General features: G+C 37.8%; 1 protein-coding gene across 3 annotated transcripts in view; it reads left to right on the forward strand.

Moving 5' to 3' along the window:
* Positions 1–20,056, forward strand: part of JAKMIP2 (janus kinase and microtubule interacting protein 2) — a 132,018-nt gene extending 111,962 nt beyond the window's left edge. For 2 of the 3 annotated variants that reach the window (XM_016150319.2, XM_016150320.2), the window contains 5 exons: positions 616–693; positions 2,602–2,805; positions 8,306–8,371; positions 11,820–11,889; positions 18,358–20,056. In XM_016150319.2, the coding sequence (XP_016005805.1) occupies positions 616–693; positions 2,602–2,805; positions 8,306–8,371; positions 11,820–11,870 (399 nt within the window). In that variant the 3' untranslated portion in view covers positions 11,871–11,889; positions 18,358–20,056. The remainder of the gene's footprint in view (positions 1–615; positions 694–2,601; positions 2,806–8,305; positions 8,372–11,819; positions 11,890–18,357) is intronic. The other variant, XM_016150321.2, reaches the window with a different exon arrangement.
* Positions 20,057–20,512: the final 456 nt, after the last annotated feature.

The following is a 20,512-nucleotide window of genomic DNA, read 5'->3' on the forward strand; positions in this document are numbered from 1 at the left end:
TGTACACAAAGATATATTTTTAAATCTTAATGCAAGATTCTCACAATATGAGAGGCACACAGAAGCCGAGGATGAGCAAGGGAGCATCAGATTTAAGCCTCCCAACTCACACTGGCTTTGCAGCAGGAGCAATCACTCATTAAGCGGCATTGTGGTTGTGGGTAGAATCGCCATCACTCTCTAAATTGTTATCTGGCTTTGTGTTTGCTAATCATACACAAATAACTTTGGATAAGTTTATTATACGACTCTGCTGTATTACATTTCATGACATTCTCACAAAAATATACTATTACAATGTATTTCCACAGACATAATTATCAGTTAACATTTGTCTTGTCAAAATCTATCCTTAATCACATTTTCTTGGATTGCCATAAAAATCCTTTAAAGCATTCTATGTGAATTGGTCATTGTATCTTTTATGCTTCTTTTCATTGATTTTCGCATTCTCTGATGAAAGTTGACCTATTTCACTAATAGACAAAATCGATGACTCCACAAATACTAGCAATGTGTCTTGTGACCAGAATTAGATAAAACATTAATCAGTACAATTTATATGTCACTTTCTAGTTAACTAAGCTAACCCTATCAACATGGCCCTTTTTATAGGAACAGTTCTGCAAAATTAAAGGCTATCTGGAGGAAGAACTGGACTACAGAAAACAAGCTCTCGACCAAGCATATATGGTGGGTACAATAAGCAGTCAGGACACCCAGAGTGTTTACAATTATGTGCTATGGAGGGAAGCATACTGTTCAACTTGTCATGCCTTGTACTTGAATAGACTACAAGATGCAGTTAATTTATTCAGTGGTTTCCCATTCTAATTTTAGAACAAATATATTTCTAGCTCTTTGCTCTTATATTCTTGTAATACTTAATAAATAATTATATTTCATTTTTTTAAGATTCAGTGTATGTTGTTATATAACATTTTATTAAAAGACAGGTTAGCAGTTTAAATTAAAGAAAAATTGTACTAAATCCAATTGTTTGGGAGACTAATCTAGTATAAAATAATAAAATATTTTATGTTGGTTATATATATTTTAATTCAATTATTTCTCACAACAGCCCAATGAGGTGTAGGTAATATTGTATTCCTATGTTACATATGAGGACATGAAAGCTTAGAGAGTGAATAAACCACCCAAATTGGTAAGTGGGTGTATTTAGATCTGACTCCAATCATAATAGGCATAACTATCATAACATGTAAGGGCTGTATCAGTAAATGGGCCTTTTTCTATCCCATAGAAGATTATGATCCATTCTCCTTTACCAAAATCAGAAAAAGTAATTCCTAATATTGAACTATAGCTTGCATTTCTTCCCTCCATATGCAACACCCTTCCCCCCATTAATTCACGATAATGACTCAAGAGAAAAGGAACAAACTTAAAAGAGGAACATTTCAAGGAGTCTCTAGTAGAGGTTTTTATAATGCTTTACTGAAAGCAGCCTGAGTCACTTGTGGGAAAAGAGTGAAGCACTTAGTTTATGTTTGTAACAAAGATGAATTAGTATTTCCCCTCTAAAATGAATAAGAGATTCTGAGCATTACCTGAGGGGGAAAGGAGAGAATCAGGGGGTCACTAGAGAATAAAGAAGGAAGTGATTCTTCACCTCCCTTCCTATCCTTTTATCCTTGCTGCTCCACCTGTACATGATAAGATTAAACTATGTATTTGCATCCCATAACTGAGTGATCATTTAGACCATTATATTTAACTTTGAACAGATGAGATCTTCATAGTTCACAAGAGCCAGGGCAGCATCCCTCACCGGGGCATGTCCATTTACCTCTGTCAAAGTCACAGGGAATAAAAGTGTAGATTTTGGTAGCTGTATCTGAAGCATGTTAAACAAATAAACAGTCTGGGATATAAAGAAGAGTAGGCTCTTTATCTAAAAAAGGGAAGACTAACTGAGGTATTTTATAGCTAGAAAAATGTAAACCACAGAGTATTTAAAAAAAGAAGAAGAAAAAGAACAATTCTAGAGATTCTAGGCCATTTTTAGATCATTCTTCCCCATTTTTATTTTAAGGAAAAATATGAAGCTTGTAAAACCATCTTCACATACAGAGGCGTGTCATGTGGAAGAGAGGTGGCATTTTGTATATGAAATATATCTTCAATTTCAAATATTTTATTCTTAGATAACTTTTTAATACTTCTTTCTCAAAGTATGGCCACCATGATAGATGTCCTTATATATCTGAAGAGCTATCAAATGGAAGAGAAAACAAACTTATTTTCAGCTACATTTGAGAATAGAAAGATGTACAGGTTATAACAAAGTAAGAACTTTCTAAAAATGAAAGTTGTGATATAGGCAGGATCCCAAGGAGAAGAACAAATTTCCGTCATCCGAGAAGTTAATGTTTTGGCTAGATGACTCTTATAGAATCTTATAAAGGGGATTATCAAAAGGGTAGTTAGGGAGGATAAGCTGTGAGGTTTATTTTATTGCTATGATCCTGTAAGACTAAAATAATACATCTCTCCCCATATACATACATTGATGTACATTCACACACCACACATAAATGCTAAGTTCCAAAGTTAGACTTTTCTAATTTTATTTGCCAGAGAATCCAGGAACTAGAAGCTACTTTGTACAATGCTCTGCAGCAAGAAACTGTTATCAAGTTTGGTGAATTGTTAAGTGAAAAACAGCAAGAGGAGCTGAGGACAGCAGTAGAAAAGTTACGGCGGCAGATGCTGAGGAAGAGCAGAGAGTATGACTGTCAGATTCTTCAGGAGAGAATGGAGCTCTTACAGCAAGCGCATCAGGTGAGGATCAAGTGACGTGTGTGTAGGGCTGGTACTAAGCAAATGGGACTTAGTACTCAGTACCTGGTATTAGGTAAGGGTATGGAGAAGCCCAGGAGCTAGAAGCTGTTTCCACAGGGTAAAATAAATAACTTGTTTTCCACCCACGCTCAGATACAGGATGACAGTTTTATAATGATTCAATCTTAAGGAAATTTGGCATTTCAGAGGCATCGTATATTGCTATTTTTGCAACTACTCCGTCATGAAATACCTTTTGAATCTCATGGAGCCTGATTATCTTCATTATGCAAGGAAGCAGGACTTTCTCTAGGACAAAAATAATGCTTTCCTCCTGTCCCTCATCCTAGTCCATAACCTAGCCCGATCAAATAATCTGAATAGGGTGAAAGAAACAAGGGCCTTTCTCTTTATTCCCAGAACACACAACAACATCAAAGCTTAGAAGCTGCCACTTTCTTCCGGGCATTTGCTCTGTGTCAGGAACAAAACTAAGGGTTTTACTTACATCATTTCATTGAATCTTCACAATAGCCCACTAAGGTAAGTATACTTATTATCCCAATTTAGGAGATAATGATACTGAAGATAAGAGTGCTTAAGTGATTTGCCCAAGATGACACAGGAAGTAAGCATCACAACTAGGATTACAACCCAGTTCTGCCTGACTCCAAGGCCAGTGCACATACCCACCGCACTATACTGTCTTCTGCAGCTTGAGCCATATATGATTTATATGATTCATCTGGACCAGCAAGCCCCAAAGTAGATGCCCAGTATTAATTTTTTAATCCATCTCTTAGTCGTTGTCATAGCTTGATAGGCAAGGACTAGGTAAACAAGTAGATTCGATGAGAATTCCAGAATCAAAAGTGCCAAACTATAGTATTCGGTACCCAGAAGCTGTAACAAGCAACTGGTACAAAATCCAGATGGACTGTACAAGAAGTAAGAACACATGGTCATCAGAGACCAAGGTGAACTGAAGGGAACAGCGATTAGTTCATGACGGCAATAACAGTTTATGGGGAACTCAGATGTAGCTGGTAGCTGTACAGGTCTTTATAGGCTAGCGGACTAGGGAGCTCTGAAGCCATTTGTCCCGGATGATAAATGCATGCATGTTCGTTTCAGCGCTACTTCAGATTCCATTATAAAGCTTTGGGTTTTGACCCTGGAAAGAGTTTTTCAGGCCTTTAATAATAGACTCTATGGCAACATTGCATTACTGCAGGCATCCTTCTGTCAGTGAATGAACGTGTCCTCTGCATAAATTCTTCTGCTGTAATGGCATTTAATTTCAAGAAATTATAAGTTGTACCATGGAACTACAGAAGTGTTTTAAATTTTTAAGGTGTACAGATAGTTGTCCGAATTTATTTATTACTAAAACCTTGTCACCTCTTTTGGGTCTCTCTTTATTAGCTAAGTTATTTCACTCCAAAAAAGAGATGGTTTTATTTGTTTTAAGTTATCCAGTCTGAGCTGATAGGAACATAATATTTCTAAGCCTCAGAGAGTTCTGTTGACATTTTCTGTCCTCCAAACAAATGTTCATTAGAGTATTCCTTTTCTAGTAATTCTATTCCTCTTCCTTTTTAATCAGTAGCTTTGATTTGAGAGAATTATTCCAGAAGACATTGGCCAGGATTTGTTGTGGATAAGTATGTAATCCAGTCTAAATTCTGGAGTTATGTCACTAGCCATTTGTTAGGCATTCTGTTCAAATGTTTCAGAGTGAACTTAAATGAAACCTACCTAAATCTCCTTACTTTTTCCCTTCTCCCCTGATCTGCCTGTCTTGGTCAGTAGAATCACTGTATCCCAAAGCACTCAGGCTGGAAACTCTAGAACCTCCTTCATCCTTTAACAATAGTTAATATAGCACTACATCCAATGGCTGTTTCCCCTGAAATGTTTTTGAAGCTGGTCCGTTTTTTCCACACTTGTGTTCCCAGGGATATGCAAGACGTTTCATTACTGCAGTAGCTTCCAGGTACTGCCAGCTGTCCTCAGAGGGAACCTGACACCACCATTTGTGCATTTATTTAGTCAGATGTTTAAATGCAGATTCTAGATGTAGATACCATGTTAGACATACAGGATTCACCATGGATCCTGCTTTCATAAAGCTTAACATCTGTAGATGGAGACAAAGGAGATTAACATGAAGAAGAACAATTACCACATCTCTTGACAAATGACATAAAGACATCACATGCACATGCCTTGGAGACCTAGTTGTGGAGATTTCCCATTTGCCTCTCCAGTTCGTAACGCATATCACTGCAGATCTCTCTCATCTTTCTTTATGGTGCATTCTTTTTCAAAAGCCTCCATGATCCCAATTTCCATTTGAGTGTTGTCCTACCCAGGTCTCTCTAGGTCCTTCATTAGTGGACTATCTCTCTCCAGAATAGCCTGATTTGAGACGCTCTCCAGGGCATATCTTTCTCTTACTTGTGCAAAACTCTTTCTGGTACCACGTGGGCCATGACTTCCCACCTCCAAGCCTTTGTCGGCAGGAAGACTCACCCTAAAATGCCCTTCAACATCTGCAGCACTTACCCACCTGTTCTCATTTTTCCAGTCCCAGTTTACTATCCACCTCATTCACGATGCTCTCTCTGATGAAAATAATAGAACTCATACTACTGAAAAAAATCTACATTCCGTATCCTATCATCCGCTCATTCAAAACCATCTTTTGAAAGCTTGCTTGTGGCAGTTGCTGGGAATGTAATAACGGGCAAAGACATAAGGTCACTGCCCTCATCTTTCCTACAGATGAAGAGGGACAGAGTAACAGCACGGATGCGCAGTGACTGAGGCTATTTCAGAGAGGGGCGATAAGCACCGTGAAGAAAATATGAGAGACTTCGGGCATAGGATTGGCCACTCGAGACTGCCTGGTTAGAGCAGGCCTTTCTGAGGATGTCTAAAACCCAAGGAACCAGCCACACAAAGACCTTGGCAAAGTGTCCCAGAAGAGAGGAACAGCAGGGGCTAAGTCTCTATCGTGGGAATGTGTGGAATGTTCAGGGAACAGAGAGAAGGCCAGTATGGCAGGAGCACACAGGGCCAGCGGGAGGTCGCTATGAGGTGAAATTGGAGATAAGACAGGTCTAGATCATGATGGACCTTCAAGGAGCTTGGGTTTTATTCTGAGTGCAACTCAACTAACCCTTCTCCTTCCTTACCAACTTGAAACTCATGGACTACCGTGAGCATTTCACATTTTAAGAGTTCACACTGGCTTCTGTAGATGGACGTAGAATGGACAAGACTAGAAGCAGGAAGAGCTGGCAGTAAGCTATCACACCAGTTCTGATGAGGGACAGCAAGCGACTTGGTACACTTGGTGGCAGTAGAGGTAAAAAAGTAGGTAGAAAGAAGATCTCTTTTGGACTTGACAGCATTTCCTGTTGGATTGGATGCCAAGCAGATAGGAAGGAGAAAGAACTAAAGTATACATCATGCAATGTAGCTTAACTAACTCATTTAATATATATGTAAAGACAACTTCTTTGTGCTAAACATTGTCCAAACTATTAGAGATGGTGACAAAGTTATGCATGGTTTTGCCATTGATTACCTCTTCTATTTAATTTGTTTTAAATTTTGTCTCCCACCTGGATCTGATAGTTCTTTGAGATCGGGAACTAATCGATCCATTATTTGTATTCTTCATTACGTCTAGCACAGTACTGAACATGTAAGAAGTTGCCCAACAAGCACAGACTTGATAGGTGAATAGATACTGCAATAATTTCACGTGGCCACAATTTTATTGAAAAGATATTTGTCTCCTCTTCCAGTAGACACACTGAAAAATTACTTGCACACTCAACGTGGAACTGTCTAGCAATTTTATTCTTTTAGGGTGTAGTTTTGGAGCATGAGCAGCACTGTGAAAATGTGCGTAAGCACACAGCACACGCACACACACACACAGCATCCGCATTCTCGCCCCATTCCCTTCACTGTTATATAATTTCATCATTATATAATTTCAAGGTCAGTCACGATGATCTCTCTGACCGAAACACACCATCCCCTCCTGCACAAACCTCAGCACCTTCCCTTTAAAGCAGGATTCTCAGTCTCTGCACTACTGACATTTGGGGGCCGTGATTCTTTATGACGGTGGGCTGTCCTGTGTATTGTGGGGTATTTAGCAGCATCCCTGGCCTCTGCCCACTGGGTGCTAGTTACACACAAACTCCACCATTGTGACCAGCAATCACATGTGATTAAAAAATGTCCAGACAACTAGATAATGATGACGGTTGCACAAATTTGTGAATATACTAAAACCACAGAATTGTATGCTTTAAAATAAATAAATAGCTACCTTTTAAAAATGTCCGGACGTTGCTGGATGTCTGCTTGCAGCAGGGCACAATTGTCCCTGGTTGAGAACCACTGTTTTAGGAAAAGGGAAATCCGATTTCCAATTAAAAGTATTCTTTGTTCTAGCTTTCCATTTTCCTCCACACATTGCATTATAAAAACCTCTCTTTCTGTATTATCACCCCATTTGGCTTTCAGTGTTTTCTTCTCAGACTCCAATTCTCCATTTTCTAATTATTCTTAAAAAAGGCATTAAATAATAAGCCTACACTGTGTAACCATGTACTGGGAACATAAAAGGCCTTTACTTTGCCAGATAGGTTTCACTTGCAAATAATTGTCTATATAATGTTGATTTCAAATCAGTGCTATTTAAGTTACTGGATTTTTATTGTATAGTTGATGAATAAATTCTAAAATAATCCTGGAACATTTTTGTTTTCAGGATTACTTGTGCTATTTTTGTTTGGCTTAGTTTTTTTCCTAATTTACCAGTTCCATCTTTGGAATTTTTGTGGAAGTGTAATCTCTCTAATCTGTTTTATGAGAACTTGCCTATCGTGGGGTTTTTTTTTGTTTTTTTTTTTTTTAGGAAATTCTACCCTGACACAAAATTAAAATGAGTTTGAAAGGAAAGGTTAGCAAAAAAAAATAGTGGAATCGTTTATATATGCGTGAGCCAGCTTTAGCCATTCTTTGCTGTGGTAATAAGCAACCAAAAATCTCAATCCAACTGGTTTACAACAAAGTTTGTTTCTTGCTCACTAGTTCTGGTTCATACCCCGCCTCTATTCGGATGTGGCATTCCCACAAGTCACATCCCACAGGCCTAAACAGGTCCCAGGGTCAAGCCCAAGGACAAAGGGGTGGGGATTATACCTCTCTCACAGGGAGGGGGTCTGCAGGCACAGACCCAGTAGAGAGAGGTAGCAAATGTCATTTTTTAATATAATCAATAACAGTGATTTTTCACTACAAGAACAGGTAATTCTGAAAATGCAACAATAGGTATGGAAAAACGTATACGTGCTGTTTCCACCTGCTAGTACTAATGTTACTATTTTTATAGAAAGTTTTCCGTTTTAAGTTGGTGAACAATCTTTTTGTTCAACTTAATAACCACTAATGGTTTCCTTTTTTTCTTCAGAGAATTCGTGACTTAGAAGATAAAACAGATATCCAGAAAAGACAGATAAAGGACTTAGAAGAAAAGGTATGTATTCACTGTAACATCTATTTTAATCTTTATTTCTTTAATCAGAAAATAATATCGATTTTGCTCCCTTTCTTCTCCGTTACTGTGTTTTTTGCATAGACAGGTGTTGTAGATGTAGACTTCACCTTCAGCCAGGCACCAAGATTCCAGCAAAAGTTCTGCTTTTAGTAACCTAGCCTTGGCGTTTTGCCCTTTTTGTTGATTTCTATTCTTTTCTATAAGTATTTTCTTTCTTCAGTTTCCTCTTATTCATCTTCATTTCCTTTCCAAAAGTTTCTTTTGAGTTTTGCCACTCCATTTTCTTTTTTAAATATTTTTAACACTTAAAAAAATTTCCTGTTATTATTCATAAAAAAAAAAATCCCTTTGTTTCTTGTCTCGCAGTTTTACTTCAATAATAAATTCAGAAATTTAGGTTGGTGTATGATGATTATGCCCCACGTACTTCCTCATTTTAGCTCTCCCAGTGGTCCGAAATCACTGCTTCTTTCAAGTTAGCCAACAGTTTTTTGAGGGTAAAGCATAGCAGTTCTTACAGAGGGTATTTGGAAATGTGTGCGTGGTGGTAGAGGGGAGGGGGGCTCACCCACTGATGCTGAGCAAGCTGCAGTAAGCTAAACAGCCTTGCACAACAACAAATTATCTCACCTGTGATGCCAAGAGCGCCCTGCCGAGGAAGACGTCAAGGACAGCAAGAAGCTTTCTCTGGAGTGTTAATCGGATTGACCGAAAGTAGCTGCCCGAATACCTGTGTTGCAAAATAGCAGGGTTGTTTTGTAGTATCTTCCCTGGTCACTCAAGAAGAAAATAGCAAACCATTTGCCATTTCTGAGACAATGGTTAGAATTCGGTGTATCCCAAATTGTTTCTATAGTTGTCCATATACGTTAAATCAGAGAAAGTCAGTGGAGGCCAGTAGCCAGACCAGCAGCCACCTGGATTCTTGCATAGGCTGGGTCTTTGAGTACTTATTTGACCTTGGGTAAGTGAATTCTAAACCATATCTATAAAATAGGGATGCTAACACTCTCCTTCACCTCCTCTTATGGATTCCATGAGGGACAAATGAGGTCACTAATATGGATATTAGGAAACACGAAGAAAATGTAAGCCACATTTAAAAATATAATTTTTAAATTTTAATTTTCATTTCAGAAGGGTGCCACTTAGTTCTGCAAGATTGAATGAGGCAAAGGTAATCCAAGGTCTTCGTCTGATTTCCCAGTGTTGGGCAGGGAGACCCGTAGGAGGCAGCGATAGCCCCACAGCTTCCCTGGTCGTCAAAGGACATGCCAGATGTCTCCCATTTTTTACGTTTTTGAATGGCGAATTCTGGGCTTTAGTCATTTTTTCTACTAATTCTTACATAGTCCTGGTGCTGGCTCAAGGAGGAAGTCACAGTAAGACAGTTCTGCCCCAGAAACTTTAGTTCACGTCAGTCTTCATTTAGCTAAGGAAAACAAATTTAAAAAGAATTTATTTTTTTATATCCATCTTCATAGGAAACGCGGGAAGAGGGGAATTAAGATTATGCTCACTGTCAGAATTCAGTGTGAACCTTTCATTTCACAGGTCTGACCTTCTTAAACATTTATGATAATGTGATAATGTACTTAATAGAAAATAAGGATTCTTTAGCTGTCAGAGCAACATATTCTACATATAGAAGTAAATTAAGCCACTTGAAAAATAATCTTGTTGGTTTCTGATTAGAGATTTAAATGAAATGAGCACCTTCTACTCTCCCGTTCACTTGACCTCAGTTCTGCTCACCCACAAGCCTAATAAAAAGGCTCAAGATCACTTATGCCAGAGACAGTCTTCTTTTTTTTCCCTCGGGATACATGAACATCCCCTCAGGGTACATAAAATATTTCTTCTTTGTTCGTAGTTCCCATGCACACAGTGAATGTAAATCAGGTGATAACGAACAAAGCAAAATCACCCTAAATGTGCAGCACTTTACCGCATCCAAAACACTTCCACTTCCGTTATCTCATTCGATCCTCCTAAGTATTCTTTGAGATGGACACAGTGGATGTTATGAGTCATAGAGCAAAGGCTCAGAGACATAAACAATTTTCCCAAGATCATATAACCAATCCATGGCAAATCAAGACCAGAGGTCTGCCCACCACACTGCATGGGCTAAGAACCTCACTGCAGACTAAATGACAGGCATCATGCCCAGGGAGATTGTTGATATCTGACCTTCTCATAGGAATGGCTGAAGTTTTTTGTTCCTCTTTCTCCACTTTCTTCTACTTTTGGTGTCATTATATATCTCTCTGTCTTCAAAGAATGGGGAAAAAAATGACAGAGTTTCTTCATTTCACACTAATAGAATAGTCACCAATATGAAGCTCTTAGCACCATATTTATAATTTGTTCATACAGTTTTGCAATAGTAAAGCAAGAGACTTGTTCCTTTAGCATTAAAGGAAATATGCAAACAACATGCCCAATGTAGAATGCCATACATCACCCTTATTCAGAGGTGTCATGGGCAACAGAATGCACCTGATGAGTGATAACAAGGCAAAAGACTTTCTAACTACAAAAGAAACCAATATTTGAAAAAACGGACCTGACCTTTATAATATGCCAGTGCTCCACAGGCATCTGTTAGTTCACCCAGCTATCTGCTTCTCTAGTGAAATTCCTGGTGTAGAGAAACAAATCAGACTTCACTTACCTTCTATGGGTCAAATAAGGCGAGATCTATCTCAGAAGCATGGCAGGCTGGAACAGCATCATACATTCATTATCTGAAGTGTCCACCGATATATATAAGCATGTTTCATACCAATAGGAAGACCACAAAAACTCAATCGTACAAGACAGACCCAATTTATACATGTTACTCTGATCGAATTAGTGTAAACAGTGCCCCGTTTCCCTCTCAGGAGTGTCCCGCTGTGGATAATTTGTCGTACATTTATTCTACATATTGATATTCTTCCTGCCGTGCCTTAGTCCTGAAACCTGACACATTAACCACCAGTCAGTCATAGTACTGACTAAGTGTATGCTTTGATCATATTTTGTGTTTTCGAAATAACGTTCCACATATTAAAAATAGAGAAAATAATATGTATTAGAGTAGGACTCAGGAGATCAAAGCTCTAGGTTTCACTATGCCATGAAATTGTGTGAAATTATTCTGTTGTTTAACTGTGCTTATTTTTCTCACTTTCAAAATTATCTGTAAGATCTCAGATTTCTAAAATGTGTGAGTCGATGTTAGTTGAACATCACCAGTTAGTCATTGCATTGCTTTGCCAATAGACAAATTCGAGTTATGTTTGTTGGACACAAAAAAATACTTGGCGTGTATATGAGAAGTGATCGGGCTTGAGCAATGCGGAAAAGCTGAGGTTTTGTGCAACCGGAATGGCACTATGGAAATTCAGATTTACATAATCTTCTTCTTTTTCTTCTGCAGTTTCTGTTTCTATTCTTGTTCTTCTCTCTTGCCTTTATTCTATGGCCTTGATGTCAAGGTGCCTCTTAAGGTAAGATTCCTTTTAATTCTCGAAATGTGATTCCAAGAGGTATTTGATTAAAAGATCATATACTTAATATGCTCGTGTTTTAAAATATATATACTTGGCTTGATTAGCTTAAATGCCATAAAACGAGAAATAGATCCAATCCGAGTGGGTGTTTACTAGAGAAATAAAGCAGCTATGAAGTATAATTGGAATCAAGAATTTTTCTTCTAGTTAACTGTTTTGTTTGGGGAAGTTACAATGTCTGGATCTCGGTATTCTCATTACAGAAAGAGTTGCTTCTGTATCTGAAAAATGAAGAAATATGAGTATATTTTTAGTATCTTTTCCAGCTTGAAAATTCTAATTGCTATGAATCTTAACAAGCTAATGATGACTGATTTTTTTTAAACCCTTTCTCACTATTTCTCTTTATCCGAACTCAGGAAAGCAAGCTATTAAATGAAACTGGATCTTGGGTTTTCAAATAAGATAATCTTCAAAGTCAATCCAGAAAAAAAAGAAGAGTCTTATTGTTGAATTATTAATCTCATATCTTATGAACACATGTGCTATATATAATCATAGACAGTGATTCCCAGTGCTATTAAAACAGATTTCAGGGCCTTTCTTTGACTTAATGAAGCAAATTACTGGACATGGATGTGAAATAGATTGTGGGAGAAAGAGAGAGAGCAAGGATTGATCTATATTTTTAATGAACATAATGGGAGATTTTGGTGTCCGCCCAGGTGTGGAAACCACAAATCTCAATACCATTATTTAAAAACAAAGAAGGGCTAGCTGCTATTCTAAGTCCATTTATCACAGTCCGTGTCACTTTGGTTATCTTATTTAGGTATAGTGTCCAGGAATTTTTCCCGTACCTTATGTTATTTAACATTTTCTATAGCAAGTTGAAAAAATAGAAGAGAGACACTTTCTCTCTCCATCCATGGGTATCAACTCTGTTACCTGCATGTGTAAGAGACAAGCAAAAGGGCATCAGCATGTACAAGAAAGGAGTTAAGCAGATATGCCCAGAAAGGTACATCCTCATATAACCAACTCTCTGGCTTTATTCCTTCTTCCAAGATTTTTTTTTTTTTTTTCAGAATGACAGTTATTCTTTGTCTGGCACAAAAGTAGTAGATAGCGTTGTAGCACATACAGAACAGGACAGAGTCTGTTAAATTAAATGAGAATGTCTGAAGTGAAATGGATAAGGTTCTTAGGAAAGGATCAAAATGGCCAGAGCATCAGAAAATAAACAGTTCTCTCTCCAACACCCCTTATGGTGCAGGAGCGATAGCATGGAACTTTTCAAGACCATACAGCTACAGTGTGTAGGACTAGGATTTGTACTTAGGCAGCCTCACTCCAGAGTCTACTTTTAACCACCACACAAGTGAGAGGGCATTTGTCTCGCACAAGTGAGAGGGCATTTGTCTCGCACCTTGAGAATCACTTATGTTCATATATATCAGCAACTAGAGGGATCTTCTGCGATTTGAGTAATACTCCTTACTTATCAGGTTTTGACATTATAATGTCCTCATCTCTATACCTTTTCACATTTTTTGTTATTCCTTGGGGGATGTACAAGATTTGATTTGCTTCTCAAGTAGTACATAATTGACACTTAGTAATTGTCGAATGAAAAAACATAATAATGATGTAGCAAATTAATGTGGCAATGTATCTGGGTGGAATAAAATATGTACAAGTAGCTGAGTAGTTTAGAGTGTACAACCTTGAAGTTAAATATACTGTTAAATTTGAATCCTGCCATTTACTAACATTGCCATGGTAGAGGTTTAAACTAGATTAAACCTAGATTAGGTCTTCTATTCCATAAAATAGTTATAATTATATTATCTACAGCATGGTGTCATGTTAAGAGAATTAAGTGAGATTATGACAATAAAGGTCTTATCACATTACCTGGCATGTAATCAGTAATAAGCAACTCCTAGCTATTATTTTTTTTTTTAAGAAAAGCTACTACATTTACTGAGTTTGCAAATATATAAATTTGAAATTATAACCTCTAGTATTGCCAAGTGGTTTACCACCTAAACCAAAACACAAAACAGGTATCTGCCTTTTCATCTTCTCTTTTCAGGGAGTAATCTGGACTTTAAAAATACAAGAGAATAAGCCATTGGAGACTGATTAATGCTACTTATATAGCCAAAGCAGGTGAGAGAGAGAGAGGAAAAAGTAGGGAAGAAAAATGCTTGGCTTGCTGTCAGGTAGTAAAAGCACACTGCAAATAACCATAAAAACATTTTCCTACTAAATTCATGATTTATGTTCTGCTCTTAAGCCTTACTAATTTAAATTATATATAAAGACACCCTCCTTAAAATAGAGTGACTCATGCTTCCTTTCTTTTAACAATTACCTAAGTCATTTTTTGTCATCGATGATCTAAAAGTTGCTGAAGGCCCAAAGAAAACCAAAACACCAATTTGTAAAGATCTGTGCACCCCTATGTTCATGACAGTGATATTCACAATGGCCAAGATATGGAAGCAACCTAAGTGCCCATCAATAGATGATTAGATAAAGAAGTTATACTTCATATATACAGTGGAATATTACTCAGCCATAAAAAAAAATGAAATCCTACCATTTGCAATGACATAGATGGACCTAGAGATTATTATGCTGAGTGAAATAAATCTGACAGAGAAATATGGATACCATGTGATTTCACTTATGTGCAGAAGGAACAAAAGGAACAAACTAAAGGAAAACAGGCTCACAGATACAGAGGACAGTCTGGTAACTGCCAGAGGGGAGGGAGGTTGGGGGGCTGGGTGACAATGGTGAAGAGGTAAAGAAATTAGTAGTTATGAAATAGTCACAGGGACATAGAGTACAGCATAGGGAATATAGTAAAAAGTATTGTAATGGCTACATATAGAGCGAGACGGGTGATAGAGTAATTGGGGTATCACTTCATAAACTATTTAAATGTCTGACCAACGTACTGTATACCTGAAACTAATATAAAATAAAAATTTTAAATAAGAAAAATACATAAAAGCCGCGTAAGTCTTCTCAGGAGACAGCCTTACTGCTCAGTGGTTGCTGACTATATCATTCAGTTCCATGGGTTGTACGGGGGCTCTTACCTTAAGCAGGGAGCCCCAGGCAGTCTCAGGAGATAGCATCTGCCCATTCATTCTGTGTATTTCTTCCACTAATTCTTTCACATTAGTTACACAGAGAGACAGGAAATTAGAAAATGAGAGGAGTACAAAAATAGTTATCACCGGGTTACTCGTTATAGCCTCATTGCAATGACCTTATGAAAATCCTTTTCTGAGGAGAGATGGATCAATGAAGAATGTAACAGCACCAGCTTTGTTCATTATGAAGCTGGGGAGACCAGACAGAGAAGAGGCGATCATGATTCTTCATTCACACACTCTCGTCTAGTTCATTTTGAATGATGCTTCTCTAGTGTCAGCCATGAATTCTTGAACTTGATAGCTCAAAATTTTCACTTCTTATCTAGTAACATAAAACATTTTATGGCACATAATTACTGTATTATTGTTCTGATAGAAAAAAAACTCAACAAAAAAATAAATACTGTAATAGAAAAACAGCCACAGTTAATTAGTTACAAAGTCTTCATTACATTAGGCAATTGTTTATTTCTTATTACATTTATGTTTTACGAGTCCCTCCTATCGATGCCTGTATGTGACCTATGGAAACACAAATGGCAACATGACCAACGTGTACTATATTTGTTCTTTAGAATAGGAGAATTTTGCTCCTTATTCTTTTTTTCCAGCTTCATTGAAATATAATAGACAATTAGTCATTCATAGTTACATTGTACAATTCAATGGTTTTTTTTTTAATTTATAGTTGGCGTACAATAATATATTAGTTTCAGTTGTACAGCATAGTGATTAGAGATCTATATAACTCGCTAAATCTAGCGCCCCACTTCCCCATTATATATTTATTATAACACTGTTGACTATTTTTCTTATGCTCTACTTCATATCTCCATGTCTATTTTGTAACTGTCATTTACACTTCTTAATCCTTTTACCCTTTTTTACCTTCCCCCAACCACCCTCCCATCTAGCAGCCCTCGAAATATTCTCTGTATCTATGAGCTTTTTTCCGTTGTTGTTTATTTTGTTCTTTAGACTCCACATATACGTGAAGTCACGTGGTATTGTCCCTGAGGTTCTGGAATATCCAGAAGGGCCTCCTAAGTCAAAGACAAATTTATATTCTGTGTGGTTTTGGTTATAGTGTACTGACCTTTGGTTTATTGAAAATTCGTCATCTATGGTGACCTACTGGATAACACTTCAGTTTTTCATAATTTCAGTTTGAATAAATATGGCTTTGCTGAAGAAATCATAATTCCTTTTAAAGATATTCAATGTACAGAAATTTAATATTCTGGGAGACTGCTTTTAAGTTTACTTGTTTTTTGGAACCAACGTGGTTTTACTCAAATGATGGGCTTTACCTGTTGTGACTGGCAATTATTACACGTATGTGCTTTGAAACAGAATTTAGTGTTGATCCCTGAGAGCATGTAAGTGGAAAGTTTGCAAGTAAATGACTTTTGTGTTTACATATTTATTTACATATACAAACACACATACGCTACATATTACGTACACATGTACACACATACGCATACCTTAAAGTATCTTGTATATACATTCTGATCAGTACTCTTCTTGAGAAGGGAATATGGGCATATTCTAGTTGTTTAGGTCTCTCATTCCAGTTTGATGTAAATATGAACATAATCTTTTTCTCAGCGCATGGCTTTTACTCAAGTTCTGTGTTATTTCTCTCTCTCATCCTACAATTAAATCTTAGGTTGGTTCCCAAAATTTTTAGTCACTTTCAGTTCTTGAAAATCTAGTGGAGTTTAAAAATTCTGTATAAGATTTCTTTCCCTTCCCTTTGAGGCCCAGCTCTTCAAAAGGGCAGAGACGGGAGAGAGGGGTCCCTGTCTCTCAATCCCATTGGCAGTGGTTATAGCACTCTCCCTGAGGTTGATACTGTTCCTCTGGCTGTTACTGACCAGACTAGCTCTCCGTGTCTTTTCTTTGGGAGAGGATAAAAGACGGGCCATGTGGGGAACATATGTGTGAATTGCTCAGAAGCCGTGTGGGGCGTGCTCACTGCACTTTCCCTGACTGGCTGAGCCCCCAGCTCTTCACTGCCACTCTGGGTTCCAGCATTGGTGGTACCAGCCCCAGCTGCTTGCTTCTTGCTAGGAAGGGAGCTACTGTCCCCATCTCTGCCCACCATCGCTCTCCAGTTCTCTGCCCAGAGAGACAAAGGAAGATGAGCATTGCTCTGTGTTTGAGCACCAGAATGTGAGTCTCCTTTGTACAAGCATCACCAATTTCTGTTTAAGCCTTTTGTTACCTGCTTCTCCTTCTAACTCTCATCCCAGCCATGGACCTTCCTTTCTGCTGGTTCTCTGTGACTCCGTCACTTTTATCCCAATCTAATCTAGTCTTTTGGAGCAGATAGAGTGGCTCTGCAGGTGTGAATTCCATGGTGAACTGCAAGTGTCCTTGGGGTACTAAGTGCCCCTTTGCCACCACTGTAGATTTGGTCACCATTTCTGGGGTACCAGTAGAATCCTGCTACAGAGTCAGTATCTTTATTTTATAGATTGGGAAATTAAGACAGAGAAGTTAAATAACTTGTCCTTGGGCACACAGTGAGAAAATAGAAATATTTTTCTCCATCTACATCATTCAGACTCTAAAAGCCATGACGTTAAGCAGCACATAAGAGCACGTCCCCCACACCATTTCCAGCATTTTTTTTTTTTTTAAGAGAGCATTATGTCTTAAACTTCTATGCAAGTGAAAACCCGGACACATGGACTTAAAGAGAAACAGAACTAGGAGCCCTGACTGGCGTAACCCAGGGAAGCACCTTTTCAGGGACACCTTTGGGGTCAACCAGGAAACCTGTGTGGGAAATTTCACAGGGAATCCTCGGCTCTGGACTTCTGGGGACAACCACCTGCCATTAGATACAATTGTTGGAAGGAAGTATAACATAAAAGTAAGTCACCCAAAGGGATAGAAAGATCTTTCAAAATAGTAGATTGGTATTTAGGGGCATGATGATTCAACTAAGCTTCTTAAGGCATCACCTTGGAAGGCCACAGAGCAAAAGGTAATAATGATAATATTTAATATTTCAGGCCACTTAGAGTGAGATAAGAAGCGTTGGTTGCTTTATATGCATTACGTCACAACCACCTTTGAAATAAAATACTTCTATTTTCTCATTTCAAATTAATGGAATTAAGCTTAACAGCTTTCTTTATATAACTTGCACAAGATCATACAACTCAAAGAGATGGTAAATAATAAAAACTACTTTTTTCTTAAAAATAAGGTTTAGTGTTTTTCTGTTTCAGCTATTGACAGAAATGATGATTAAAGACTTTTCCGTGTTTTACAGACTAATCGAAAACATGGATAAGACCCCAGAAAGGCAAATGCTTCTAAACCTTCAAGATGGCAGAAATGTTTACAGCAGTGAAAGGGAGATCGAAAATTAAGAACTACCCTGTAGCCAGGACTACAACTATGTATTTTAAAGCCATTATTCAAGGTTTCTTACTTGACAGTTCCTACATGACCCTGTTGAAAATCTACAATATATGCTGCATTTAATGAAACATGTATATGTCAAACCAGAAGAAAAGAACTATAAACATATATTGTGTAAAGAAAAAATTCAGCAATGGAAACAGTTTCAGCAGATCAAGCAAAGATGTCTCGGGCATGGAACCAAAGTTACAATGAAACATTCTGCCCCTGCTGTGCAGGGGGGGGCCATTTTACTGTAACACCACACCCCATGGAAACACTAGTCCTGAAATAAACAGCATTTTAAAAAAATCAAAACAAATAAAACACAAGGGTGGGTGGGGAATGAAGCACGAGGAATACCTATAAGGAGCTATTTACAATAAAATGTTTCATTTGAAAAGTCTGGTTTCTTAATACAGGGATTTGCTTTTCTGTCTTTATTATTGTTTAAAACTCAGGAACAGAGACATCTGCAATGTGAACGGGAAAAAGAGCACTCTCCAGTTTTTCTCTGCAGAAGGTAGAGCTGGCAACTGCATTCATTCCACAGATGACAGATGAGGGGCAGATCGCAATGACCGCGACTACACTGGCGACAAGGCCAAGGACTCAGGCGAACATAACGTGAAAAATAAAAGCAGACTTGCTGTTTCCTTGACCTTCCGTCACATCTGTGTTCCTCCATGAACAACAGACTGATCTCGTTCATATCGAAAAATTAAGAAGATAATGCTCTAAATCAAAAGCTCCCTGACTTAATTCTTTTTAGAATGCCAACATCTATAGGGAACATGGGCCAGAGAGCATCCCTGAATCTTTCAGTTTTTGAAATACTGGTGTTCAAATGGCTGCTTAAAATGTCTGTAAATAAATGTTATGTTATTTGAGTAAAAACACCATAGAGGTGATAAGTTAAACTTCTACCAGCTATTGAGTTTGCCACAGATATGTGAATATCAAACTAAATTATGATTATTTTTTAAATGGCCTGATATACCTGGAGCACTCAAACCTCTTGTCATATAGATCGATAACCTTTTTTTTTTTTTTCCCAGAGAGCTGACAACAAAAAGATAGCTCTACTATTTTATACAGAAGTAACATTATGTTACTGATAAAGTTGTTTTCTACCAGTGTCAATTTGAAGCCTGGGACTTTTCCTAAGTTATAGAATACTGAGTCTTAGATTCAGGTCTGAGAGCAAATAAATGTTCCCGAAAAGCTAATTTTACACCTCATTTACTGTAGATAACAAAACAGCCTCAATTTTTCAAGTTGTCAAGGTTTTATTTACAGGGCTAGAATTCTCATGCATAGAGAAGGTGTGTAGGGAGCCAGAAACTCTTTTCTATGAAATGCTACCCAAATGCCCCCATATGTGGGTTCAGTATCTTCGGTTTTAGCACTGGCATTTTCAAAGCCAGGACAATAACTGAAGAATGTACAAGAAAAGCTACAATGCTGGGCTCCATTTTTTGTTCTTACATCTACTGATGACACAGGTATCTTTGGTATCTTTGGCCCAGTCACATAACCTCTCTGTGCCTCAGTTTCCTCATCTGCAAAATGAGGTTAAAATGCTTGTTCATAAAGTTTCTTTCTTTTTTTTTTGCAATTCTGGAACAAGAGGTGCTTAAAGTAGCACAAAGTGCTTTGTAATTATTATGACTGCTATTATTATTTGAATTTTTTGTATTGTTGAGAAGAAGAGTCCCCTGCATAATACAATAATGCTTCCTTTTGGTTAGATCTCAGCCTGCAGCAATGACGCTTTCCCTTCAAACTACCAGGGACGTTATTAGCAATAAAGATCGAGAGATCCAGAGCCAGGATCTCTGATAACCTATAGTAAATAGATCATCTCCTGCTACTGAACAAGGTAGGATGTGTCATTTCAGTGATGAGTATCTCCCAGCTCTCCTACTGCATATGCACACCATAATATCAAACTCGACTTTTACCATAGGAGAGCCAACCATAAAGTTAAGGTTGGAGTGAACCGACAGCATGACATGATCTGA

Source organism: Rousettus aegyptiacus, unplaced genomic scaffold, assembly GCF_014176215.1.
Source record: "Rousettus aegyptiacus isolate mRouAeg1 unplaced genomic scaffold, mRouAeg1.p scaffold_m13_p_7, whole genome shotgun sequence".
In the NCBI taxonomy this organism is placed as follows: Eukaryota; Metazoa; Chordata; class Mammalia; order Chiroptera; family Pteropodidae; genus Rousettus; species Rousettus aegyptiacus.